This window comes from Pan troglodytes, chromosome 21 (assembly GCF_028858775.2).
Source record: "Pan troglodytes isolate AG18354 chromosome 21, NHGRI_mPanTro3-v2.0_pri, whole genome shotgun sequence".
Lineage (NCBI taxonomy): Eukaryota > Metazoa > Chordata > Mammalia > Primates > Hominidae > Pan > Pan troglodytes.
Window position 1 is genome coordinate 9,758,674 of NC_072419.2, and position 27,606 is coordinate 9,786,279.

At 51.2% G+C, this 27,606-nt stretch overlaps 3 protein-coding genes across 10 annotated transcripts in view; all 3 read right to left on the bottom strand.

Annotated features, from left to right (window-relative positions):
* UBOX5 (U-box domain containing 5) overlaps positions 1 to 13,633 on the bottom strand; it is a 50,874-nt gene extending 37,241 nt beyond the window's left edge. The window contains exon 1 of one of the 2 annotated variants that reach the window (XM_001160315.6): positions 13,505 to 13,633. The gene's annotated coding sequence lies outside the window, so the exon portion shown is untranslated. The remainder of the gene's footprint in view (positions 1 to 13,504) is intronic. The other variant, XM_001160362.6, reaches the window with a different exon arrangement.
* On the bottom strand, positions 295 to 13,620 carry FASTKD5 (FAST kinase domains 5). The gene is made up of 2 exons (XM_003316778.6): positions 13,505 to 13,620; positions 295 to 3,033 (listed from the first exon to the last, which is right to left on the bottom strand). The coding sequence occupies exon 2, from the start codon at positions 2,841 to 2,843 to the stop codon at positions 549 to 551; it is 2,295 nt and encodes a 764-aa protein (XP_003316826.4). The 5' UTR covers positions 2,844 to 3,033; positions 13,505 to 13,620; the 3' UTR covers positions 295 to 548.
* Positions 13,634 to 16,358: 2,725 nt separating the features above from the next.
* LZTS3 (leucine zipper tumor suppressor family member 3) lies at positions 16,359 to 27,342 on the bottom strand. 7 transcript variants are annotated; one of them, XM_063803204.1, is made up of 5 exons: positions 27,205 to 27,299; positions 21,545 to 21,707; positions 20,456 to 20,932; positions 19,311 to 20,111; positions 16,359 to 18,896 (listed from the first exon to the last, which is right to left on the bottom strand). In XM_063803204.1, exons 2-5 carry the CDS (start codon positions 21,614 to 21,616, stop codon positions 18,198 to 18,200), a joined length of 2,049 nt encoding a protein of 682 aa, XP_063659274.1. In that variant the 5' UTR covers positions 21,617 to 21,707; positions 27,205 to 27,299; the 3' UTR covers positions 16,359 to 18,197. The 7 variants fall into 7 exon arrangements, with proteins under 7 accessions (XP_063659274.1, XP_016792839.1, XP_016792841.1 ...); XM_016937350.4 differs by having other exon boundaries at positions 19,248 to 20,111; XM_016937352.4 differs by having other exon boundaries at positions 19,248 to 20,111; positions 21,523 to 21,707.
* Positions 27,343 to 27,606: the final 264 nt, after the last annotated feature.

The following is a 27,606-nucleotide window of genomic DNA, read 5'->3' on the forward strand; positions in this document are numbered from 1 at the left end:
CTACTCGGGAGGATGAGGCAGGAGAATTGTTTGAACCTGGGAGGCGGAGGTTGCAGTGAGCTGAGATTGTGCCACTGCATTCCAGCCTGGGCGACAGAGCGAGACTCCATCTCAAAAAACAAACAAAAAAACTGGCTTAAAAAAAAAAAAAAATCTGTAAGGGTGGGGGGAGGGTCTCCAGAAAAGAATAAAATTTTTAAAAATTGGCTTTATATAATGTCTGACTATACTTTTATTCTAAAAACTCTGTGACATAAGGCTGGTAAACAGAAAGACAAATCCAACAAGGACTTACTTGACCGTAGGACATATTAAGATGTTTATTATTTACTAAGAGTAACATGTATACATTTGCAGTAATTTGTACAATCCAACTACATTACAATTCACAGTAACATACACTAGCTCTAACCTGCCTTGGATACAATTAAGTCTCCTCAACACACTATTTTATCGCCAAACTTACATTCTGGCTTTTATAATCATTTTGCAACACCTGGTACAGTATACACCTATAGCTTTGCCATAGAAATGCCCCTAAATGCCCTTCAGAGAGCAGAGGTAAATACTTTCTCATGAAGAAACGCCAACTTTTCTAAGCGAGTTCGTTTCAGTAGTGGGAGCCATTCCCAGTAGGATAACTCTACCACACGGTAGCCAAGCCGAGCCAGCTGCCGCCTCTTCATATTGTGCAGTCCAAGGAGATCCCTGGAGCCATAGCAATACTGGTTCCTGTTTGTGAACTGAACAGCCAGCTTCATTCTTGGGGTCTGCATGCAGGCTGGGGGGCACAGGCCAGCCATCTCCATGGCCCCTGATTTATCTGCTACATTGCAAAGGAAGCCCCCCAGAGGTACAGCTGCCTTATTCTCTAACTCCATGGGCTGCTGCCCAGGCTCTGACTCAGTTTTGCCCTGGAAATGTCCTCTTGCTTTCCCTTTTAGTAACTTATTCATCAAATCATCTGTAAGGCTGACTCCCACATGCTCAAGCCTTAATTTGGCTACATTTTCAGCCAGTGTGGCTTCTCTATTAAATGGTAATGGCTTCAGGTTAACATCAAGCTGGACCTCTAAGTCAGAAGATCGGGTATGAGGCAAAATCATATGGTGCTTGACGTACTGGGGCCCCCCCAGCATGGTCTCCAGTAAAAAGACAGTTTCTAAGAATTCAGGCTTTGAATTCATATCCTTCTCTGCTAAATACCACAGCAATTCAGACCCCTCTTGCTGAAGGTGAGTACTAAGACGATTGCCTCTGTAATCTGGACACTCAATGCCAACTGTACCATCGAGGGTATATAGTTCCTTAAGGAGGTCAAACTTAGTTCTCTCCTGAGCTAACCTGACAAACCCTGGACTGAGAGCAAAATCAATTAACTCTATTGGAAAGTACTCCAAAAATGCCAGGCCCAGCAGGCAGGTGGGCAGGTGTTCTGGGTACTGGTTGAATTCAGGCATCTTTCTGTGAATCTCATTTATCAGGCTGGAGTAAAATTCTTCTGCATTGGGTGGCTTATAATTCAGAGTTCCAAATGACCACAGAATCTTGGCAACATCTTTACTTCGACAGTGTGCCACTCTAGGAGGCAAAGACGCAGCCACTGCATTCATTACTCCTTCATTCAGGAAGCGTAAGGCCGAGCAGTAAAGAGTCAGGTGCATGACACCTTGAACTCCCAGGGAAGGAATTCGCTGAGGAGCAATCTCTCCAATCTGCTTCATGAAATTGATGTGATCCACGTGAGTGAAACGGAACATTTTAACAATATTCACTAAGGAGTGACTACTCAGATGCTGAATGTTAGCACAAGCCAAGTCTCCAATTTTCCGCATGACAAATTCAGAGAGATTAGTACTTGATTTAAAGAACCCCAAACAGATGGTACCAACCTCCTCTAAATTGATCAAATCTATATATTTAAGGATCAATGATTCCAATTTTTGCATTAGGTCCTGGGATACCTGACGATTTTCACCTATAACATAAATTAAGTGAACTAGCTGAGACAAGGATAGATCCTTCCAGTGCAAATTAAGATAACTAGAAAAAATGTTTAAAAACCTAGGTACTTTGCGGCCTAAGTACCTCCAGAGATCAGCCACCAAAAGGAGCTGATCCATATTCATCTCCCATACCTGATGGCAACACTTGGTCTCATACACATCTAGCATTGAATGGGAGTGAGGGATTCCTAAAATGACAAAAGCTTTCAAAACATTGATCAGATCTTGGGTATCAAAGAGCTGTATCTTCTTCACACTCAGCTGGCAGAGCAGAGCAAAGCTGGTACTGCCCAGCAAGACAGGATGCTGCTCTGCAGGCAAAGAGCTCAGCTTACACAAATAATCAACAATGACTTGAGCCTGGAGATTATTTTGATTAACTCTGACTTTGTGCAAAATTAGTTCACCTTCTGAAACAGACAGGAGCTGAGAAGTCTCAGACGCATTATAGCTGTGAACACGGTATTCTGGTCTTAGCTGTAGGAAAACTCGCATGTTTTCAAAGGAATCAAACACTTCTACGTCCTCTTCATCAACTCCTGTGGCCCTGGGTGAGCCCAGCTGCAATGTACTGGCCTTAGAGGAAGAAGTCTTGCTGAATTCCAAACCTGGGCGGGCACTGCTGGTTGTCAGGATTGTCCGAGAAGAGAAGGTGCTACATATGTTCTTAACTTTTTTGGCAGAATGGCAGAGGCTAATGTGTTCTGGAGGGTCCTGTCCCCCATGCTGTGTGCTGCTCACATTCCAGTATGACACACTTCGGAGTGCACCAAAGGCAGAAGGACTGCAAAATGCTCGGTATCTTAAAAGCTTTAATGACTTGAGAGTAGCTGCCATTCTGGTGTCAGTATTGATCTCTTTGGCAGTCAGAATACAGTCCTCACAGATTTGACCAGGCAATTTCTTGTTTATATGGTGCTTGATTAGAGCTGGATGGGGAGGTGTTCCACAAAAACTGCCTGGAAATCTTCGGCATATCACAAGAGCCAGGGATCACAAATGACTGGGTCAGAATTGGTGCCAGATACTGAAAAAAGGGTAGATGAAGAATGAGTGGCTTCTACCTATAAAAGCATCCAAATTTACACATTATAAAAAACAGGTTGAAACTACACTGCTGTCTACTCAAGTAAGTTCAATGCTAGTAAATGCCCAAACCACATGACAGCATATATCAAGGATAAATTCTGCGCTCTGTGTAAAGGCCTAGGAAAACCCCCAACCCAGGGTACCCGTGGGCAGTTCCTGGACTGCTGCTCACCAGACTTCCTTCACTGTACAAGGCAAGCAGTGACAGCTAAAGAAGAGACGGTGTTCCACCAACATTTGATAGGAAGAAGGAAGGCAGATTTCTAGAAAGAAGGCTGGGAACAAAAGTGAGCAACTCCTTCCATCTCTTTGATATCAAGGCAAACAGGTCCTACCTGAAGAATGTTTATAAAAACTGCTATGCTAATAGCACTAAGTAAAAAGTGGGATCTGGTATAAAAGATAATTAGTTGGCTGGGTGTGGGTGGCTCACGCCTGTAATGCCAGCACTTTGGGAGGCCGAGGCAGGCAGATCACTTGAGGTCAGGAGTTCAAGACCAGCCTGGCCAACAAGGCGAAATCCCGTCTCTATTAAAAATACAAAAAATTACCCAGGTGTGGCAGCACACACCTGTAATCCCAGCTACTCAGGAGGCTGAGGCAGGAGAACCCCTTGAACCTGGGAGGCAGAGGTTGCGGTGAGCCAAGACCGTGCCACTGCACTCCAGCCTAGGCGAAAAAGTGAGACTCCATCTCAAAAAAAAAAAAAAGATTTAATTAGTTATACCTACGATAACGCTCCCTGTTCTTATAGCGCAAAACTGTTAATTCCAAAATTCTGTCATTCTAATGCTGTTCTTTTACTTTTTAGAAGATGCCTACTCTCCTCTTCAGGAAGCTTACAACAGAATTTGAGTCACTATTACAGAGTAGTCATAGAGTAATGGTGTTATTAGAAAGTATACTAAAAAACTCACTCATTTTGGTGGGAGAAAGCAGAAGGTTGAGGGTCTGCTCACTGTCACTTCATGGGTGGGAAGCAAAGAGTACCCCAAAGCTGGGCTCAGGGTTCAGGGAACGCCAATTGACGCAACTGCCCCGCTGACATCTTCTGGAGAAGACAGCTTAGCAATGTTTCCAGTGAGTCTTTATTCTGCCTGTGAGCAGTATAATGCCCATTTTTCTCCCATGGCAGAAACCATGAGACTATGAAATTGATTCTGCTGTGCTCTCGCTTTCCTTAATGCTTATTCTTTTTCTTTCCACTTAAGTGCCAAAGCCTGACAAGCAAGACCCAAGGAGACCTGAGTTGTCAACTGATGTACCAGACAGGGCTGTTGCTGCAGAAAACTCCATAAAAGTTCCAAGGGTGCCAGAATGATTTTCTGAAATGCCTGCCTAACTCTGCTGTCAGCCACTTTCTTCCAGAGCCCATAGCACATCATCATTTAGTTCATCAAAGAACAGCAGGGCAGGGCAGTAGCTCTGTTCCAGTAGCCCAGCTACACAGGCTTCTCTAGATGGCAGGAACATATGTATGAATTTCTGGTGAATCAGAGCAGAACTCTCTCACACTAAATTTTTATACACTTGGTTCTTTACTGTGGCTTGTGGACCATTCTTTTTTTCTTTTTTGAGACAGTCTCACTCTGTCACCCAGGTTGGAGTATAGTGGCATGATAACTGCAGCTTTGACCTCCCACTTCAAGCAATCCTCCCACTTCAGCCTCAGCCTCTCGAAGTAGCGAAAACTACAGGTGCACACACCAAACCCAGTTAGTGTGTGTGTGTGTGTGTTTGTGTGTGTGTGTGTGGAGATGGAGTCTCACAATGTTGCCAAGGCTGGTCTCAAACTCCTGGGCTCAAGTGATCCTCCGATCCTCCTACCCTGGCCTCCTGAAGTGCTAGTATTACAGGCATCAGCCACCATGCCTGACCACCTGTGGACCATTCTGCCCACCAAATTTCAATCTGTGGTTCAGATCAAGGGTGAGCAGACTATGTCCTGGGGCCCAAATCTAGCTCTTCACATGTTTTTGTAAACAAGGTTTTTTCAGAACATAGCTAGGCCATTCATTATATATTGTCTATGTCTGCTTTCCTGCTACAAGAGCAGAACTGTGTAACTGTGGCAGATTGTATGGCCTGCAAAGCATATTTAGTGTTTGGTCCATTACATAAAAAGTTTGCTGATCTCTGCTACACACTATTTCTATAAATGCAGATAGCCAGCTTTTTAAAAATTAGAAAAACTTGGCCACGCCTATAATCCCAACACTTTGGGAAGCTGAGGCAGAAGGATTGCTTGAGGCCAGGAGTTTGAGACCAGCCTGAACAACACAGCAAGACTGTCTAAAAAATAAAATAAAATAAAAAATAAATTAAAAAAATAAAAAATTTTAATTAAAATTGGAAAAACTATAGAAAAATAGTACTAAAATAATGTTTTTCTTTAATATTTAGATGATAATTGAAGATTACAGTCCTCAAAATAGTCATTAGGAAATTCAATTAATACTACAGCACAGGAAAGGTGGGAACAAAAGAGACAGCAGGATGGCCAGGCGTGGTGGCTCATGCCTGTAATTCCAGCACTTTGAGAGGCCAAGGTAGGCAGATCACTTGAGGTCAGGAGTTCGAGACCAGCCTGGCCATCATGGTGAAACCCTCTCTCTACTACAAATACAAAAATTAGCCAGGTGTGGTGGCACGAGCGTGTAATCCCAGCCACTCGGGGGGCTGGGGCACAAGAGTCGCTTGAACCCAGGAGGTGGAGGTTGCAGTGAGCCAAGATGGTGCCACTGCACTCCAGCCTGGGTGACAGAGACTCTGTCTCAAAAAAAAAAAAAAAAAAAAAAAAAAGAACCAAAAAAACAGACAGAGCAGGTAACAGAACTCTCCAGCTGACAGAACAGGGCTTTTAAGAAGATGTACTTTTGGCTGGGCACAGTGACTCACGTCTGTAATCCCGGCACTTTGGGAGGCTGAGGCGGGTGGATCTATGAGGTCAGGCATTCGCCAGCCTGGCCAACATAGTGAAACTCTGTTTCTACTAAAAATACAAAAAATTAGCCAGGTGTGGTGGCGAGCGCCTGCAATTGCAGCTGGGGCACCTGCAATCCCAGCTACTCGGGAGGCTAAGGCGGGAGAATCACTTGAACCTGGGAGGCAGAGGTTGCAGTGAGCTGAGATAGCGCCACTGCACTGCAGCCCGGGTGATAGTGCAAGACTGTGTCTCAAAAAAAAAGAAGACCTACTTTCGAATTTGGAATTTAATTTAATCCACCACAATGTGCAACTAAAGCCATATACTGTTCAAATCTGAAGTCTTCATCTCATTTGAGGAAGTAGATCCTGGCCAGGCACAGTGGCTCACACCTATAATCCCAGCACTTCAGGAGGCCAAGGTGGGCGGACCACTTGAGGACAGGAGTTCAAGACCAGCCTAGCCAATATGGCGAAACGCCATCTCTACCAAAAATACAAAAATTAGCTGGGCGTGGTAGTGCGCCTGTAATCCCAGCTACTTGAGAGGCTGAGGCAGGAGAATTGCTTGAATCCAGGAGGCAGAGGTTGCAGTGAGCTGAGATCATACTACTGCATTGCAGCCTGGGCGAAAGAGCAAGACTGTCTCAAAAAAAAAAAAGTAGATCCTAAAAAAATAGCTTTAAAGGTCCCATTTTTAAAATAAAATAGCTGTGCCATAGTAAAGCAAAAAACAGAAAATGTCTGTCTAGAAGGAGGCTGGTTTACAAGATAAATGTGTGGCAGGCATCAACACATGAAAAAGTACACACTAATATTGAGTGGAACAAATGGCACATAAACAAGAATTAACAAATATCTCTATAAATGATATTAATTTTAAAACATTAAATAATTAAAATTACTTCAATTAATTCTACCTAAGAGTACTTAATGAAATTACTATACGTGGTCTGGAAATAAAAGAACCATCTCCTAGAACATCAATGTTTGGTGCAGCTCCAGTGTTTTGAATTCATGTGACTCTTTTTGATTTGTAAAAACACAGGCTAAGATCCAAGATGGAAATAACCAGAGCTATGCCTCAGGGCCTCCTCTGTGCCAAGGCTTAGAGCCTTGTAAAGCTGCTTTATCTGCATTAGTTCCCATCCTTATAACATCTCTGTAATGTAAGTTTATAATCCCCATATTACTGATGAGAAAGAGACCACAAGATTAAGAAACCTGCCAAAAGTTACATAGCCAAGGGATTGAGTGGAGCCTAATATTAAAGACTGTCTGACTCTTAAACCCACATTATTGGTGTACTAGAGGGACAAGAATGGATGTCAGGAAACAGGTTCGGGGGGCAGTACGGGGTGGGATGGCTGAACAATCTATGTTCTTCTAGGATTTCCAGGTGCCAGGGAGCTGGAGGGTTAGAACTAGGTAAGCTTGGAAGTCCCTTCCACCTCTAACAGTCTACAATTCTATCACTACAGTTTATACTGCAGGTTGAGTATCCCTTGTCCAAAATGCTTGAGACCAGAAGTGTTTCAGATTTTAAACTTTTTCAGTTTTTGGACTATGTGCTTTATACTTACCAGTGAGCATTCCAAATTCAAAAATCCAAAATCTGAAATACTCCAATCATTTTTTTTTCCTTTGAGTATCATGTTGGTGCTCAAAAAGTTTCAGATTTTGGAGCATTTTGCATTTTGGAGTTTCAGGTGTGGAATGCTCAACCTGTACTTTAAAAAAGAACAAAGAGAAGACCTCAAAGGCTGAAATCTACATGAGGCAAAGAGTTCGCAGGATGCTCCAGGATCAAAGTAAGGAGAGCTACCACAATTGAAGACCTGAAAGTTGGCAGTAGAGATATGGGATCCAGAAACTAGGGTTCAATACAGAGAAGCAAAGGGAAATCCCAGGAAAAAGGTGAAGGAAGATCCCAGGACAAGAGCTGTGAACAGACATAAAGAGCAACCAGCTCATGCTGGACGACATAGACAGTACCCAGGAGAGGAGAATCATACTTCTATCGGATAATCCGGGCATGAACAAGAGATAAGGATACAAAAAGCCATGCTAATAAAAACAGTAACAAAAATTATTAATGCCAGGGAAGACAAAAAAGTTATACAAGATAGAATATGTTACCACAGGCAGGATGCAATGGCCCATTCTTGTAATCATAGTACTCTGGGAGGCCAAAGTGAGAAGATCACTTGAGGCCGGGAGTTTGAGACCAGCCTGGGCAATGTAGTGAGACCCCCACCTCTACAAAATATTTAGAAATTAGCCAAGCCTGGTGGCACACACCTGTGGTCCTAGCTACTCAGGAGGTAGAAGTGGGAAGGTTCATTGAGCCCAAAAAGTTAATGCTGCAGTGAGTTGTGATCCTGCTATGGCAGGGTGACAGAGAGAGACCCTATCTCAAAAAATAAATAAATAAATAAAAAGAATAAAGAAAATATTAGTATATCATACTCCCTATTCAGTTAAGAATAATACTAACATAATTTTATTAATATAAATCTTGATAGTAGCCTAACCAAACATTATGAGCAAACTATATTGGGAGGATAAAGTGAGTAAGAGGAGGAGTAGGGGGAGGTTGATGATACAAGGGACCTAGAGCCTCAAAGTCCATGATAAAGAAGTACAATTGGACAGGTGTGGTGGCTCACAACTGTAATCCCAATATTTTGGGAGGCTGAGGCAGGAGGATCGCTTGAACCCAGGAGGCAGAGGTTGCAGTGAACCAAGATCGTGCCACTGCACTCCAGCCTGGGCGACAGAGCAAGACACAGTCTCAGAAAAAAAAAAAAAAGAAAAAAAAGAAAAGAAAAGAAAAAATAAATATAGTGATGGCCAGGATCAGTGGCTCACACCTGTAATCCCAGCACTTTGGGAAGCTGAGGTGGGCGGATTGCTTTAGGCCAGGAGTTCTAGACCAGCCTGGGTAACATGGTGAAACCCTGTCTCTACTAAAAATACAAAAAGTAGGCTGGGCACAGCGGCTCAAGTCTGTAATCCCAGCATTCTGGAAGGCTGAGGCAGGAGGATCACCTGAGGTCAGGAGTTTGAGACCAGCCTGGCCAACGTGGAGAAACCCCGTCTCTCCTAAAAATACAAAAAATTAGCCAGGCATGGTGGCAGGCACCTGTAATACCAGCTACTCAGAAGGCCGAGGCAGGAGAATCACTTGAACCCGCGAGGCAGAGGTTGTGGTGAGGCGAGGTCGCACCACTGCACTCCAGTCTGGGCAACAGAGCGAAACTTCATCTCAAAAAAAAAAAGTGGGTCGGGGGAGGAAACTATTATTTAATGTTACAAGCTCTACTGAACTATTTGACTGTTTAAACCATGTACATGTACAATTTTGATAAAAATTAAATTTACAAAATGCATGTATTATCAAGATATTATGGTATTGTTCAAGATAATGGAGAAAGTAACTTAATAGATAAGGAAAATGTTGAAGTTATTTTTAGTGCAAGCACTTTCTACTACCTAAGAACTTCTTTAAAGATGTTCAATAACAGAAATGATAACAAAATAAGGAATCTTAGAGGCATGAAGAGCCAACCTACAAATGGTAAACAGTGGCTACTTACTCTTTTCGCCATGCAACATTTACAGTAACTCTATAGAAACTGTATCTACATACACAGGTCTGAAACAGAGGACTTCAGAAGTTGGTCTTGAGTACTGTGGAGAAGGAAAGAAAAACAAGGAAGATACAGAAGCAGCAGAGAAGAACAGTAGGGAGAAAAGACACTGCAAAGCAGCAGCAGTCAGGATGACCAGATAGCGAAAACATACCTGAGAAGGTTAGTTCCTCCTTACTCAAAGACTCTCAGAAAATCCATAGGAAAGCTGGAAAGAGAACACTATGAGATGCTCAGTCAATTAACTTCTGACTCTTTTTTTTTTTTTTGAGACAGAGTCTTGCTCTGTTGCCCAGGCTGGAGTGCAGTGGCGTGATCTCAGCTCACTGCAACCTCTGCATCCCGGGTTTAAGTAATTCTCCTGCCTCAGCTTCCCAAGTAGCTGAGACTAAAGGCTCACGCCAACAAGCCCAGCTAATTTTTTGTATTTTTTGGTAGAGACGGGGTTTTGCCATGTTGGTCAGGCTGGTCTCAAACTCCTGGCCTCAAGTGATCCACCTGCCTTGGCCTCCCAAAGTACTGAGTACAGGCAGGAGCCACCACGCCCGGCCTGACTCTTTCAATAAAGGTCAAAGATACCTGATATGATTTCACAAAACTCCTTTCCTAGTTTAAGTGCCCCAAGTATACCTTTCTCCCCTTTAGGGGTCCTAACGAAACAGAGTAGAGCCTCAGACACTCCTGGACCCTGTCAGTTCCAAAAGGCAATGCCCAAACCTCCCTGAATGATGTGATTTCACAGGACTGAAGAATCTTACCTTTCTCCCTTCCACATACAGGTCTGAGCAAGGCCGAATAGCTTCATTTTAAACTAGAGTCTAGAAGTTAGAGCAGGGGGGCCAGGCAGAGGAAGGAGCGATGCTAACTGTAGACTGAGTATAAGACACCTTAAACACATACAATTTACCACTTACCAGATCTGATCCCTCAATTCTAACACTTTTCCTTTCTATGTCCCAATAAAATTGCCACAAATAAATGAACACTCCAACCCTATTCTTGTCTCAGTAAATAATTTGTTGAGCAACCTTAAGAATTAAAAAGGCAAAAAAACTGGCTAGACAGGTGGCTCATGACCATAATCCCAGCACTCTGGGAGGCCGAGCAGGCAGATCACGTGAGGCCAGGAGTTCAAGACCAGTCTGGGCTACACGGCGAGACCATGTCTCTACCAAAAAAAGGGCAAAAAACCGAACTTTCTCTAGGTGCTGAGGTATTCTGCTGAGAATCTACAAAACTTCAAAGCCCCTAGTGAGGGCTTAGAGACTGGCAGTAAGGACCTTAGCTGTTAATGTGGATGTTAACTGGGCTAGACTCTTCTGTGTTTCTGTTTCCACACGGGAGCAGGGCCTCAGAGAGGAGTCTACCAGTACTGCGAAGGTGAAGCACTAGTGCAAAGGTGTTTAGGTCAAGTTCAGTGTCACTCGCAGGTCTAAGCCAAACTAAAATTATTCAGTCTAGCAATCCATCCCTTCCTTTTTGTTCTAGACTCCATGCTGATAGGAGAAAAACAGCACATCACAAACATTTGTGAAACTTTTCCAGCTACACAGCCCTCCCCCTTCTCTTTTAAGACTCTGCTATTCCTCTATCAGAATGGCAAGAAGGATGTGGGTAGATATAGTATGACTAAGCCCTGTAGATGATTCTGTTAGAGCTACTGCTTTTAAAGGGTTTCATAAAACCCTGTCTTTAGAAAACCTCTCCATATAACAACAGGGAGTAGGCACTCATGTCCTCTCAGCCCATCTAAATGGGACTTCTAGAGGAATTACAAAATCCAGGCAGGTAAAGAGAAGTAGCTGCATGCACACAGTCGTCATAAGAGAAAATTCCCAAATAAATGGTCCAAGTACCTATAACTGTTAGCTCAATAAACACTTGGTTTTATCTGCTTTTACAATTTGCAAGGCTGTATAGAGGCCGTATAGTACATACTTCAGATAAATAAAGAAGGAGTTTCAGAATTCTTTTGTTTTTTTTTTCAGACAGGGTCTCGCTCCGTTGTTCAGTCTGGAGGGCAGTGGTGCAATCTCCGCTCACTGCATCCTCGACCACTGCCCCCCACCTCACCCCGGCAACCTCCCGGGCGAGGATCGCTCAAGGATCTCAAACGATCCTCCCACCTCAGCCTCCTAAGTAGCTTGCACTACAAGCCCACCACCACGCCTGGCTACATTTTGTTTTTTTGTTTTTGTGTGTTTTTTGTTTTTTGTTTTTTCGTAGAGACAGAGTTTCCCTATGTTGCCCCCAGGTTGGTCTCGAACTCCTGGGCTCAAGTAATCCTTCCACTTCGGCCTCCCAAAGTGCTGGGATTACAGGCATGAGCCACCGCACCTGACCTTAGAATTATTTTATATGAAAGTTGACTTATTCACATGATGAATGGCAAGGCCTTATTAGGGACTAAAAAAATAAACCAATGGATGGGGAAGAAAATCATACTGACTAATAAACATTAGACCTGCATAACTGCCAAAGGCCTCACTTTTTAAGTTACGTTATGCAGCACAGAGTCTTCAGATTTTATTTACTTATTTATTTATTTATTCATTTATTTGAGACGGAGTCTCGCTCTCTCGCCCAGGCTGGAGTGCAGTGGCGCGATCTCGGCTCACTGCACACTCCGCCTCCCGGGGTTCACGCCACGCTCCTGCCTCAGCCTCCAGAGTAGCTGGGACTACAGGCGCCCGCCACCACGCCCAGCTCATTTTTTGTGTTTTTAGTAGAGACGGAGTTTCACCGTATTAGCCAAGATGGTCTCGATCTCCTGACCTCGTGATCCGCCCGCCTTGACCTCCCAAAGTGCTGGGATTACAGGCGTGAGCCACTGTGTCCGGCCCAGATTTTATTTTAGTCTACCAGGTAGTAGCAAACTATCCAAGGACTTGCCCAAGACCATTCAGGTCAGTGAGCTACAGAATCTAGTTCTGGAAAGGCAGCCATTCTTACTATTCACAAAGTGTAGAAAACGTGAATTCAGATTCCAGCAGCAACAAATGACTGGAGCACAAAACGCCAGCCACAGTTGGTGCTAACGCAGCTGGCTATCAGCTCCACAGGACGAAGCACTGTCCAAGGGTCTGATCAGTGAAGCATCACCCAAGACTGATGAACATAGCTGATATCAGGGGACCCAAAGTTCCCTGAGTCAAGACAGAAGAGCTGTGTCACGGTTTGCACAGAAAGAGAAAGAGCAACTATTCTTACCCACGGAAAGAAAAAGGGAGAAGGCCATCAATACTACCCTTAGGCTTGTGCAACCAGAAACTGCTAAAAATGGGGGGAAAGTATATATCCTATCATACTGATGTTTACTGAAGACTCCGCATCCCAAATGCTAAGCAACATACTGTAGGGCCTTGCTACTCAGTGTGTGGTCTGCGTGCCAGAGGCTTCAGCCTCGTCTGGAATCTAGTTAGGAACACAGTTATCTCAGAACCCACCCCAGTCCTACAGAATCAGAATCTCTAAGCGATTCGCAGGCACATCAAAGTGTGATGAGAGGCGCGGCAGAATATCTGACTTTCTCTTAACAGCACCGTGAGACAAGTACTGTTACGATCTCCATTTCACAGAGGAAAAAAAATCAAGGGTCAGATAAGCCCCCTGCCAAAGATCACAAACTCAGGAGCGGCGAGAGTCACTGAAGTTCTCACCACAGCCAGGCCTGCGAGAGGCACTCGCAACCCAGGCCAAGAGCTGAACAAGGCCTCGATGCGCGCCAGCCCTGGGCCGGCCGGGAGGACAGGAGGCACAGGCCAAGGCCCAGGACGGTCGTGAACGCGGAAAGAGGCCGCCGCGACCTCCTCCCCGGCCGCCGCCACTCACCTGATCCTCCCGAAGGTGGGCGCCGCAACACCAAACCCGGGACGCCGCGGGCGGCGGCGACACAGATACTGGCTCCTCCGGCAACTCCGAGCCTCACAGCCCCACTTCCGGCCAACTGCCCGCTACTTCCGCCTGCTGCGCGAGTGACGGATGCGGCCGAGGCTCAAAAGACTCTGTCAGCGTTTCCCAAGGACATTTTCCACTGGAGGACGTTGTTGAGGAGGCAGGGGGAGTCTAGGACCTGCAGAGGGAAAACACCTTCCTGGATGGATCGCTCTGGAAGTCATTAAGCAGCTTAGTCCCGGCGCGGTGGCTCACGCCTGTAATCCCAGTACTTTGGGAGGCCAAGGCGGGCGGATCACCTGAGTTCAGGAGTTCGAGACCAGCCTGGCTAACGTGGTGAAACCCCCGTCTCTACTAAAAATACAAAAATTAGCCGGGCGTGGTGGTGCACGCCTATAACCAGCTATTCAGGAAGCGGAAGCAGGAGAGTCGCTTGAACCCGGGAGGCGGAGGTTGCAGTGAGCCGATATCTCGCCACTGTACTCCAGCCTGGGCACCCCTGTACTCCAGCTCTGGGACACAGAGCGAGACTCCATCTAAAAAAAAAAAAAAAAAAAAAGTAAGTAGCTTAGACACATGTTCAAATCTGAGGACCACCACTCAGGGTTTTATGGCCTTGGAGAAGTCACATAAATTCATTCTTGTTATATTATTATTATTATTTTCATAGAGATGGGGATGGCAGTGTCTTCCTATGTTGCCCAGGCTAGTCTCGAACTCCTGGGCTCATGCAATACTCCCGCCTCAGCCTCCGAAAGTACTGGGATTATAGGTATGAGCCATCGCACCTGACCCACATAAATTCTCTAAGCCTGTACAATGAGAAAAACAATACTTTTTTTTTTTTTTTTTTTTGAGACAAAGTCTTGCCCCATTGCCCAGGCTGGGGTGCAATGGTGCAATCATGGCTCACTGCAGCCTCAACCTCCTGGGTTCAAGTGATCCTCCTGCCTCAGCCTCCTGAGTAGCTAAGACCACAGGCATGCACCACCACACCTGTCTAATTTTAACAATGCATTGGTCGGGTGTGGTGGCTCACACCTGTAATCCCCGGTGTTGGAGACCGGCCTGGCCAACATGGTGAAACCTCGTCTCTACTAAAAATACAAAAAAAAATTAGCGGGGCGTGGTGGTGTGCACCTGTAACCCCAGCTACTTGGGAGGCTAAGGCAGGAGAATCACTTGAACGCAGGAGGTAGAGGTTGCAGTGAGCCGAGATTGCACCACTGCACTCCAGCCGGGGCAACAGTGAGACTCCATCTTTTTTTTTTTTTTTAATGCATTTATAATAGAGATGTATCTGTAAAGTGCTCTCAGGAAAAGAGCTAGTGACATGATGGATAGATGAGCCTGTTGAGAGAAATGGATGTGGAGCTGGGGCTTAGGGAGGCCAGAGCTACGGAGCATGAGCCAGGGTGATTCTCCACCACCCTAAGAAGGAGGGCTGGGTCCTACTGGGTACATATACTGACACAGCTGTCAGTATAGGTGCCTAGACAAGAAAGAGACTCTACTAAACTTCTACCTATCAGAAAGTCCTGGCCCCAGGCTGCCATTCCTGAGGGCACTTGAGATCTGCCGATCAGCGTCTTCATATCTTGTCAATGCCTTGGCTGTAAGGGGTGTGAAGGAGAGCTGAGAAATCATGCTCCCTCCAGGGCCTGTCTTGTAGGGAAGACAAAATCAATGTAGGAAGAACACGTCCCTGTCAGGAGGGGCAAGCCTGACATTCCAACTCCTGAGCTCTGGAGACAGCGCTGTTTGAATATCTGGAGCCCCAGACCACAGACACCACTGCTTAGGGAGGGTTCTCTCCCTCAGGCCAGACCAGGGCAAACATTATTCATTGTTATGACTCTGTCCTTGCCAGTAGAACCCAGAGAAAGCAGAGAGCCTGCCCCCAAGGAATGAACCATGTTTGTTCCTAGGCAGCCATGACAATCCTGTTTCTCTTTGTAACACTCAAATTCCCATTCTCCCTTGAAGTGGGAGGAGCATGTGACTCAGTTCTGGCCAACAGGACTTAAAGGGAAGAGTCCTGGGAGGGCTCTGGGAAAGCTTTTACTTTTCACGATAAAGTAGGGCAGCCTCAATGTCTTCATGGAGCTGTGGCAGCCACTTTGTGGTAAGGAGGGAACAACATGCTAAGGATGGAACAGTGGGAGGATGAAAATCTAGGTCCCCGATGATCCAACAACCATGACACCACCTCCGGATTTCTTGTCAGGTTGGGGAAAAATAAACCACTCTTTGAGGTCCTTTGATTACTTACAGCAGAGTGCATTCTTGATTGTGTGCTTTGAGAGGATGACAGAGGAACTGTTGTAAAGGGAAGCTCTCTGCTGTGCAGCACGCTTGGGTCCCTTTTGCCTTTGGGGCTTCACCACTAATTGCAAACCTGTTCCCAGTCTTCACTTCTATCCATTCAGCCCGCAAACATCTACCAGTTGCTGTAAGGTGGCTTAGGCGACTGCAGGCTGCATCTAGCTGTCTTGCGTCACCTGTTTTCTGGCTAGCAGCTTAGTGTCCAGATTCTGAGCTGGAGCCAGCTTTTAACCCCTTTGGCAACAGTCTGAGCTGAAGAGAAAGCCCCACTGGGCATATACATGGCACCACGACTCTTCCCGGGCAACGTGGCAGAACTTGGGCTTTGGGCCAACCTCCTAGCACGGCCCAGTGAGCACCTCCAGTCTCATGCCTCCTCTGGGAAATCTGTTTACTCCAGCTTTGCCCCCATCCCCCACCCGGGCCTCACCTCCCGCACCTGCAAAGACACAAGCAGGCCAAAGAATACCACTCAAGAGGCTTTTTCCATTTTATTTCTTTGGGAAAGGAAAACAAAAAGTCTTTCCATCACATATGGTAGAGATATATATTTATATATATTTATATATAATTTCTTTTGTGGTTGGACATCCCAAAGCTGAGTCTGTTCATATTTTTTTCTATTTTTTTCTTACTAATGCCTTCTCTTCTCCCTGCCCCTGTGGCCTAGGCCCAGGTTCTAGGGCAGGTACAGTGAGGGGTGAATGGAATGGGCAGTGGTTGCCAGGATGGCCTCCCACCCAGCTCAGAGACCTGGTGAGGACCACCCAGAAGGGCTGTGCAGAGGGTTAGAGGCCACACAGAGGGGCACTCATGTTTTTGTGGGGGATGCACAGCTCATTAAACAGTCACCAGTCATGGGAGGAGGCTGGTCAGGGGCTAGGGGACTTGCTCACAGTAGTTGCCAGCTCTCTCCACCTTGCCCCCCAAAACTCAGTCTTGGGGGTGGGAGGAAGAGAGAGTGAAAAAGAGAAATACAAGGGCTGAGGGCCAAGCCTCCTCCAATTTTTATTGCTGGTGAATTAGAAATTTGCTTTTCCCTTCCTGTCTTGGGGAGATAGACTCTGAGAGGGCCCCAAGAGAAGTAGCTGACGTTGGCTGACCTAACCCCTCATGCCAGGCCTACCCTGGGCAGGTGCTGAGCCACCTCAGGGCGCCAGGAACCTCTCAGGTCAGCCTTGTTCTTCAAGGGCAATCACATCCAACTCTCCCCCCCCGCCCCCAAAACAAGGGCCTCCGGCTCAGACTTGGGCCAGTGGAGCTGGGAAGTGGGCAGTGCACCAAAGGTCAAGCGGAATTTTCTATTGGAAGAAAAGGTGAGACTTTGGGGAAGAGACTGCCTAGGAAGATGATGTGCTGAGCATGAAAGCAGAAAGAGGCTGGGGGAATAGAGTGCGGGAAGACATCGCAGACACTCGTCTGACCTCAGAAACTGGGCGAGGAGAGTGCCTGAGAGGCAGGTAGCACTTAATAGCTGTGTTAGAGCCGGACAGTGGCCCTGGGTGTGGGGTCAGCCAAGCAGATGGGGCTGTTGCCCTGCGGGATCCTGGCCAGAAGGGTGAGGGGAGAGCCGAGAAGCCGTCAGGCAACGCTTCCCAAGAACAGGAGGACAGATCTTCCCTGGGTGCTGGACTTCCAGCCCCAGTCCTCCCCTCCCGCAACACACACACAGGGACACACACTCACAACCAGGCCAGGCTCTGAGGCCTGAGCCCAAGAGATCTTGTTGGGGGAGGGGCTGGGCAGGTAGCCCTCTCAGCCAAAGGCAGGCCATCTGCTCCCACTTGTCCTGCCAATCTGCCCAGGGAGGGAGAGCACTGTAGGAGGGAGAGAGGTCTGGAGCCCAGGCTCTGTCAGTTTCAGCAAACCCGGTGCAGGCCCCCTCAGGCTCCATGGCCTAGGAGGTGAGCACAGAGAGCATCACTAGACACAGGGTGGCCAACAGTAGCAGCCCAGGCCTCCAGAAGGACTGGGGCACCTTATGGCACTGCACGTCTGCTGCCTCCATCTCCAACAAGGGGGTGCCGAGAAAGGGAGCATGACTCCCCCACCACCTAGGACTGCCCCCACTCACCCTGCCCTCCTCCTATTCCCTCCTTTTAGGGGGGTCCAAGTGGGCTGCCACGGGGGCAGTGCTGGAGCTAGGAGGGCAGGTGGGGAGGGAGGAACCTGGTCACAGCTGCTTAGAGAACCTCTTTGGTCTGGGGTTATGGGGTCTATGGGGAAGAGAGATGGAGGGGAGGGGACACTGGGGACTCTGGCCTTTTGACAGGACATGTGTCAAAATGCCGAGTGCCCAGGTCGATCAGATTTCTGTGGACTCAATGCGCTCGAGGCGGGAGGGGGTCCAGGCCTTCTTCTCCTCGCCATGCTGGGGAGTGGGCGTGCTTGCACCCCCTGCGGCCCCGCGCTCCCGCAGCCTGCGCTCCAGCTGCTGGTTGCGCTGGTACATCTCCACGTAGCTCAGCTGCAGCTGCTTCTGGTACTCGATCACCTTCTCCTTCTCCTCCAGCCACACGCGGCGCTCCTCGGCGAAGCTGGCACCCTGGCGCTCCCGGGCCCGCCGCTCAGCCGCCAGCTCGGCCTGCAGCCGCCCCACCTCCCGCCGCAGGGCCCGCGTCCCGCTCTCCCCGCCAGCCTCCGCCTCCCCGTCCACGGAAACCAAGGAGGCGGCAGCGGCCACCCCGGCCTGACGGCGCATCTTAGCCTCGTCGCTCTCGCAGGTGGCCAGAGCATCCTGTGGCTCGGCCGGGTCCACGGGGGTCAGCGCCGGCTTGAGGCAGGCGGCAGGCAGCTCGCCTTCGCCCAGCTCCAGGCTGGCCTGCTTGCTGCTGAAGGAGTCCCGCAGGCTGAGCAGCTGCTCCTCCTTCTCCCGCAGCGAAGCCCGGCCCTCCCGCAGCTGCGAGCGCAGTCCCACGATCTCACTCAACTTCTGCGACACATCCGCCTGCGAGTCCTTCAGCTGCTGCTTCAGGAGGGAGATCTCGCCAGCCTTCTGGCACACCTGGGCAGGAACAGGTGAGAGGAGAAGCCAGGTAAAGGCAGAGCTCTGCTCACCCCAACCCAGCTACCAGATCTGGAGCCAGGGGCACCAAGTTTCCCGGGGCTGCAGGCTCAGCCCCTCATCAGCAGCGACGCACCCGATTCCCTGCCTGGACTCAAGATGGACATGTCTCACCCAGGGGATGGCCTCGGGTCCTCACAAACACTCCCAATTGATTTTTGTCCCCCCTGCTCCTTTCACCACCACCCCCCCCCCCCATCCCACCGTTATGATAGTGAGGGGCAACTGCTCTGGGGTTTCCCAGAGGGACAGAAGGGAGGCAGAGGGGAGGCCCAGATCCCCAGCCCGCACCTCCCACTTAGTTTCCTCTATCCGGGGCAGGAAGTCGGCCTGCTCCTTCTGGCAGGCGGCCACCTTGTCCTCCAGCTCTTCCCGCTGCCGCATCAGCCGGGCCGCCTCCTCCTGCAGCTGCTTCTTGTCCTGTTGCAGCCGCAACACCTGCAGCTGTAGGCCCTGCTGGGCGCGCTGGGCACGTCGGGCCACCTGCTGTAGCTTCCCGCTGCAGCCCTGCCGCAGCTCGGCCAGCTCCCGCTCCCACGCCTTCTGCCGCTCCTCCAGTACCTGGGCCACAGCCGCCTCGCTCTGCTCCAGGCTGCGCCGCAGAGCTGCCACCTCCTGCTCCTTCTCCCACAGCCGCTCCTCCAGCTCCTGGATGAGTGCACTGGGGGAGGGCGGTGAGCAGGCCGCGAAAGGCAGGCCTCCACCTCCGCCCTCCCCAGAGCCCAGGTGGCCTGGCCGCCCCATAGATGATGACGACCCACTCTTGCTGGAGGCCCGTCCACTATCGGAGGTCCCCAGGTCCTGGTAGCCTGACCCCCCACCGCTGCTGCCGCCACTACCACTACCATAGCTGGCAGTGCCAATGCGGTTAATGTGGCTGGTGGAGGCACTGAGGGGTGCCAGGTGCTGGCTGTAGCTGGAGCTGTAGGTGGGCAGGCTTGTGAGGGAGTTCCGGCCTGAGTCTGAGAGGCCACTCCCACTCCCACCCGCTGGAGTCATGGTCCGAGACTTGTCCAGTCCGCCTTTGAGGCCACCAGGGCCCTGCCGTCCCTCAGGAGTCCCATTGGTTTGCGGGGGGCACAAATTCTGCATGGAGTGGAAATTCTTGGGTACGACAGGCTTGAAGGCCGACGGCCGAACTAGTGGTTCTGAGCACTGCAGGAAAGGCAGGAAGGGGCTGGGGGTCAGGATGAGGCCTTGGGCTTGGCCCAGGCTCTTCCCTCTGGCCAAGACTTGTCCAGCCCCACCTCCCACCCCTACTGGATTTCCACCCTGAGGTTCCCCATCTGGGGTTCTACCTCATGGCTCCCCGATACCAGATCTCTGTCCTTGATCTACCTGCTAGACTTGGCCCCAGGTCCCCAGTCCATGACTCCCCAGCCCAGCCTCCATCCTGCCCCCACAACCCAACCTCCAAGAAGGCCCACTTTGCCTTCCTCTCTGGGTTGCCTCCCACCCCCAGAAAAAGGCTATGAGGGTCTCAGGCCCTGTGGACTGACCTGGTCTAGCTTGCCAGAGGTGGCCAGGAGCTTGGGTGGGTGGCTGGGTTCACGATACTGTGGTGGGGCTTTGTCACTGCCACCACTGCTGCTGCTGCCTCCGCTGCTGCCAACCACGTTGCCACAGACATCGGTGTGGTCACTGCCCCGCAGCTCACCATTGAGGTAGAGGGAGTTGGCGAGACCCTTGTCCTCTGAGGGGTAGCGGCCCGGCCTCTCCCTGCTGGCCCCACTGCCACTGCCTCGGGGGCCAGGGAAACTGCCCTGGCTGCCCCCACCCCCTGTGCGGGTACCCACACTCTTCATGGCAAACTCCTGGGCATGGGCCACCCCACTGCCCACGCTGCCCATGGCCAGGCGGGGGTCCGGGGGTCCAAGCTCGGAGGGCCGTGGAGCAAAGGCCAGGAGAGGATCCCGCCCTGGGTCAGCGCGCACAGGCAGCGTCTCCAGCTTCGCCATGACTAAGCCAGGGGGGCACTGTGGGCACAGGTGGGAAGGCAGAGATAGGTAAGACCCTACTCCTATTCCCACCACCCCAGCCAAGTCAACCCGGCACCACTCTGCCCCTCAGTGTCCCCTTCCCTACAATGGGTACAAAAAGTTCCCAGGCATCCAAGGTGAAGGAATAAGGCTGGGATAAAAGAGAGAACTTGGGAATGGGGGCTGCCTGTTGCCCACCTGATAAAGCCCAACCCCCAGGGCTCCATGCACATAGCCCCCAGCGTTGCTCAGCTCAGCTCAGCTCAGCTCAGCGTTCCATTCCTAAACTTCTGCCTTAGCCCCACCTCCACCATGAGCTTCCCAGGCTCAGTGACCCTCTCAACTCTTTGCTGCAACCCCAGAATTTTGGGGTTCTTTATCTTGGGTCTGGGACCCTAATATCCCAACCTCATGGGCTGGGGAAATGGGGTTGGAAGGGGAGACCAGTACCTGAATCCAACAGGGAACCAACCTCAGAAATTAGGGGAGGGAGAGAAATACACCCCTATCCAAAAATTGAGGGTGGGGGTCCTTCCCAGCCCCCTAACCTAAGTGTTGCAGTCAGGGCAGAAGTGGAAGCTCACTACCAGCGCAGGCTTCTCTCCTTGCCTTTCCAAGGGGTTGAGGGGCCGACGGGTCCTCAAGCCTGGGACCCTCCGAGGCCCGGTCTGCAGGGGCCATGTGCCTCACTCTCGCAGTCGGGGCTCGGCCCGAACCAGCTGCGCGACTTTGGAGGGGCCGACTGAGCCATCCCGGACTGCAGTTTTCTCCTCTGCGAAATGGGAGGAATGAAGGACCTACCTTGCGGGGCTGCCGCGTGCCAGGCGCCCCGAGGCGGCGAGCGCCTGAGGAAACGGGGGTCTTGGGGAGGGTGGGTAGGCGACGCACATCTGGGTCGCGGGTGGGCGCCGCCAAGGGCACACCCTGTCCCTCGCGGACGGACGGGGGCCGCGGCTGCAGTAGGTGGCAGGCCTGCCCTCCCCAAGGTCTTCCCAGCTCGGCCGCACCGGGGCCCTGGGAAGACAGGGCCCCCTTCCCGGGATCAGTCCTCCGCAGAGGTCCCAGGGCTGGCTGAGGCCGGGGCAGGGGACGCAGTGGCGCCAGCTGCTGGCGCTGACGGAGCCTCTCTCAGGGCCTGCGTTTCCCACAGGTGGGAGGGGGGAGGGGAGGGGAGGGGCCGCGCACCCTGCAGCGGCCCCAAGGATCCTGCGCCTGCCGAACCCCGCAAAGAATTCACTGCCACCAGGAAGACTTCCTGGATTACTACCCTCTCCCGCTCCCTGTGGACCTTGACCCTGCTCAGCTTACCGTGAAGCCCTCTGAGTCCTTCTGTGGGTGCGCGTCCCCCTCCCCCAAGGCTGGCCCACAAGCGCAGGGGGAGCCAGGCCTCGGGTTACCTGTGCTCAGGGAGGCCGTGCTTCCTCGTTCCTTTGTCTCAAGTTCGCACCTGGGAACACCTGCCCCAGAGATCTGCATAATGCAGCCGGGCAGGAGCACCAGGCAGTGTCTGCCTCGGGTTAGACCCTCAAATAAGTGTGTGGGAAATGGGAGAGGGCGCCCTTCAGGCCTTTTCCCACTACACCCTGCATAAACCAGGCAGGGAGCCCTCCTTCCCTATCAAGTTAAGGGGCCCACGTGGCACCCTATGGCCCCACAGACCGTCTTCTACCCAGATGCCCAGTTCTAATGCTGAGTCCCTGGCCCAGACCAAGGGAACCTGACAAAACTGTTGTCCTTCGGGAGTCTTCTGGCCGCCACACCAGGAATGAGAGCTCTAGGTTGTTGGAAAGTTCACTACCAAGCCTGTCCACTGTCTCTGTAGAATTCCATTCTCAGCATCTGTCCCCACAGGTGTGGAGAAGAGCACTTCGCCACCCTCCTCCCTTGGACCCGTCTGTCCCCATAAGCAAGGGCCAGGACTAGGATGAGGACAGAGAGCCACATAGGGCACAAATGAAGGGCACAAACAGCAAGTACACAGCCCTGAGGGTGACAGCCTCCTTCCCTTTGTGCCTTGGGTCCCTCTCTGGCCTCACTCTAGTCCCTGCTCTGCCTCTACTCCCCAGCATACTCCAGCCCCCTATGCCTCAGCCCTGCAACCCCCTCCTACCTTAAGCATGGACCCTTCTCTTGCCATCTCTGGGTGCAATGTGGGGAGCAGCTGGGGACTGGGAGGATGAAGCCTGAAAGGCCTGAGGCTTGGAACCAGTAGGAAGGCCTGGGCAGGGTTTGGGAAAGAGCTGGCAAAATTTCATACAGATGAGGTCAGGTGGTGGAGACAAGGGATAACGCTGGACTGGGCACCAGCGTGGGTGTGACACTGTTAACATGATAGGGGGAGACTGCTTGGGGAAAATAGTTGCTTTGGGAAACACCAGAGGAAGATGCCTCTCAAGCACTAAATGGAGGCCAAGCAAGGTGGCTCATGCCTGTAATCCCAGCACTTTGGGAGGTCAAGGTGGGCAGATTACTTGAGGCCAAGAGTTCAAGACCATCCTGGCCAAATTGGTGGAACCCCATCTCTACTAAAAATACAAAAATTAGCTGGGTGTGGTATGCATTCCTGTAATCCCAGCTACTTGGGAGGCTGAGGCACGAGAACCCCCTTGAACCCAGGAGGCAGAGGTTGCAGTGAGCTGTGATTGCACCACTGCACTCCAGCCTGGGTGACAGAGCGAGACTCTTTCCTTAAAAAAAAAAAAAAAAAAAAAAAAAAAAGCACTAGATAGAGAGAGATTGAGATCATCAGTTTTCAAGGGTGCTGGGGGTGTAGGCCAGCATTGAGCCAGGGAGCAAAGCCCCAGAAGTCTGGAAGGCACTCTGGGAGCAGGAAGAAGGCCAGGAGAAGGTGGGCCCTGAAGGCCAAGATTGGGGGGATTCAAGAATGTGGGGACAGTTTCCAGTGTTAAAAATAACAGGGCCAGGTAACATTGGGGTTGGAGAGTGTGCTGCAGATTTAGGAGCAGGTCTCGAGACATCACCAATGTCTATGTCAGAATGGTTTCAGAAAAGTGGTACAAGTGCCGGATGCGGTGGCTCACACCTGTAATGCCAGCACTTTGGGAGGCCAAGGCAGGCAAATCACTTGAGGTCAGGAGTTCGAGACCAGCCTGGCCAACGTGGTGAAACCCCGTCTCTACTAAAAATACAAAAAATTAGCTGGGCGTGGTGGTGCACGCCTGTAATCCCGCTACTCAGGAGGCTGAGGTGGGAGAATCACTGGAACCCGGGAGGCAGAAGTTGCAGTGAGCCGAGATCATGCCACTGCACTCCAGCCTGGAAGACAGAGCGAGACTACATCAAAAAAAAAAAAAACAAAAAACAAAAAAACAGGTTGGCGCAGTGGCTTATGCTTGTAATCCTAGCACTTAGGGAGGTCCAAGACAGGTGGATCCCCTAAGGTCAGGAGTTCGAGACCAGCCTGACCAACAGGGCAAAACCCTGCCTCTACTAAAAATACAAAAAAATTAGCTGGGTGTGGTGGTGCATGCCTGTAATCCCAGCTACTCAGGAGGCTGAGGCGGGAGAATGGCTTGAACCCAGGAGGTGGAGGTTGCAGTGAGCCAAGATCGCACCACTGCACTCCAGCATAGGTGACAGAGCAAGACTCCCTCTCAAACAAATAAACAAAACAGAACTAAAAAAGTGGTACAAAACAAAGGCAGTCCACAAGGCTAGAGGAGTGCAGAGAAAGACATGGCAGAGTTCCTGCTAAAAGAGAAGACAGTTATTTAAGGAGGTTTGAGATTCAAGGGCTTTTTTAATTTTAAAATTAACCATGGTAGAAACCTGTGTGTTAATATGCTGAGGGAAGTTGCCAATAGTGAGATGAAAGATCTAGGCAAGGGGATAGCAAGGTGACTGCACCAGATACCTGGATCTGGGCAGGAATAAACCTCAACAGTGATCATGTTGACCTTGAGTGACAGTATAATGTTTGGGAAGGTGCTTTGTAAACTATAAGGGGCAATACAAACATGTAGTACACCTTCTCTGAGATCCGGGAAAGGACAACCTGAGCATAGGTTGGGGCTGGTCATAGGCCACTCTGCCCTACTGTTTCTCTAGAGTGTGTGTAGTCCCTAGCAAGTCTCAGATGCCTCGAGTCGTGGATGGAAACAAGGTCCCAGGACCATTGTCCTGAGCCTCCTTTCTCCGTGCTCCACCTGGGGAATGCTTGACTATCAACCCACAGAAGCTCTCTCTGGAGCCTCACTGCCTAAAGAGCTTCTTGTCGTAATTGTAACCTGTCATGGTTAACCCCTTGCAAGCATGCCCTGCCCCTTGTCTCTCCCAAGCTTTGGCTGCTGCAGCTTCTTTCCACAAAATCCCAGCAGATAGCCGGGCGTCGTGGTGCGTGTCTGTAATCCCAGCTACTCGGGAGGCTGAGGCATGAGAATCGCTTGAACCCAGGAGGTGGAGGTTGCAGTGATATTGCGCCACTGCACTCCAGCAGCCTGGGCAACAGAGTGAGATACCCCCTCAAAAAAAAAAAAAAAAAAATCCCAGCAGGACACCGGCAGGACAAGGAAGGGGATGTTTCCCTGATAAGCAGGAACTGAACTGAGAGGAAAGGTCAGGGTCCTGAACTAGTCCAGGTAACTGAGCATGGTCTGCAAAGGCAGCCTCCTGGCATCAGTGCACCACCCTGAGATGACAGCCTGTTGCCTGACTGCCTCGATCTCTGTCACCTCAGCCCTCAGTGCCTGGGGCATTATACACAGTATTAGCGTCATGAGGGGGCCAAATGGACTCTACCTGACAGTTACACGTACAGGTACTTCCAACCCACCCCTCAACCTGTGTCTCTCCCAAAGCTAGGAACACTTGGGGTCTCAGAGGCCCCAACCCCAGCCCATTCTATCTCCTAAAAATCTCTAGCCAGCCCCTCCATCCAGCACCCCTGCTGGGGGCTCCTCAATGGACTTTCTTCTCCTGCACTCCCTCCCCCAGGCAGCTGCCAGGGGACTCCTTCTAAAGGGCAAAGCTGATCTTGCCCCTGCTCTGTCCAAATCCTTCCATGAGCAAGACCAAGTGCAGTAGACAGAGTTCTGGCAGCATCAGCTCCAAGTGTAAATCCCAGCTTGACTGATTAGGGGTGCAACCTCATGCAGGTTATTTCACCTCGGGTTCTCACACCTACATTGCAGGCATTTTAAGAAGTAAATGTATGATGGGTGAAATGCCTGGTATTCCTCTTGGTCCCCAGAACCAGAGCAGAGCTTGCAGCAGGGTCCCCAAGGACTCTCCTGATGCCCCTCCTCTATCTACCCTGACCTGAGCCCCTCTCTAGTTCACACACAAGCTCTTGCCAGCTCTCTGTGCCCATCCTACATGCTTCTAGACCAGTTCAAAGGCTGGCCTCAGGACAGCATCCCTGATCTCCACCCCCCAGAGGGGGCATCTTGGAGCACTTGGCTGAGGACACCCCAGGGAGATTTCACTCTCCCCAGGGCTGGCCTATAGGTTTCCCAGGGGCACAGAGGGCAGAGTCCTGGGGGTCTCTGGGCCCTGCACCAAGGAAATGCAGGGCAAATGCCTGTGGGAATGCTAGTTATGGGCAATGCAAAGAGGCAGTGAATCCGGGCAGGGAGAGCAGGAGGGGTTTCCAGGAAGCAGGACTGAGGGAGGAAAGGGATCTGGGGGCACTGCAGGGCTTTTGGGGTGCAGAGATATCCAGAACTTCTTGGTTGGGATGAGTGAGGGGAGATCCGTCTTCTCTCAGTGGCCTAAGCACTGGCGGCGGAATGGGCCCATCACCTAGCTACTGGCTCTGATGAAGCCAGTGTTTCAGGACTGAGGGGGCCGAGAGCGCCCCCTCCACCCCGAGCACACACACGCGCGCACACACGAGCTTCTGCTGGGGGTGGGGGGGGGGGTCGCCATTCACCAGCAGCCCACGGCCCGCAGAGCCAACTGATAGAGACCCCAGCCACAGGCCACAGGACCTGGGAGTCCCTGCGATGGGGGAAACCCCGCCCGCACCTCCCCAGGCTCCCCACCAACGCGTGTGGCCCCGGGGGGCGGGGCGCAGAGGGAAGAGGTGACATAATCCGAGCCGCACCCCCTCTGGCCGCCACCTCCCCCCAGGCCGGGCGAAGCATCCATGACATCATCCGCCTCCTCTCCGCTCCCCTCCCCCTTGGGACCCTAGCAGCGGGACGCGCCCCCTACCCAGTCCGGGTCAGGTCTGACATGCCGCGCAGTGCAGCAGGCACGGCGGCAGGTCGGAGCCGGGAGGGATGCCACGATGGGCCTGCCTCACTTACTCGCTGCCTCAGGGTCCGGCGCGGGGTCTCCGACACGGGCGCCACCGGCCCCGCTTGCTGGCGCAGCCCGAAGCACGCCCGGCGGGGCGCGCTGCGCGGGCCCGGCTCCGCTCCGCGCCCCTCCTGCTCCCCGCCCGAGCCCCGCCCACCAGCGGCTGCGGCAAACGCGAGCCCGCCCTCCGGCCACGCCCCCCAGGGCAGCCAATGCCCGGGCTGGGGCGGGGTGAGGCGCCTTAACCCCTTCGTCGCTGCGCCCCGCCCGCGCGTGGGACCCCTCAGCCTCACCCTCTCTAGGGCGCAGCAAGTCCGCCACGAACCCCTCTGCTCATCGCTCGTTACCCCCCAGGCCCTTGGGCTTGGGCTCAGGCCCAGTCGTTCCTCTGCAACAAATCCAATGGAACC

Bases quoted from the DNA above. Each gene is read 5' to 3' on its own strand.
- FASTKD5 (XM_003316778.6), bottom strand. From the start codon at position 2,843: ATGGCAGCTACTCTCAAGTCATTAAAGCTTTTAAGATACCGAGCATTT.
- LZTS3 (XM_016937350.4), bottom strand. From the start codon at position 21,616: ATGGCCCCTGCAGACCGGGCCTCGGAGGGTCCCAGGCTTGAGGACCCG. The intron at 20,933-21,544 runs GCAAGGAGAGAA...CTGTGCCCACAG, and splicing joins CCCCTCAACCCCTTGGAAAG to TGCCCCCCTGGCTTAGTCAT. The intron at 18,897-19,247 runs GTGCGGGCTGGG...GTTCCTGCCCAG, and splicing joins TAGAGGAAACTAAGTGGGAG to GTGTGCCAGAAGGCTGGCGA.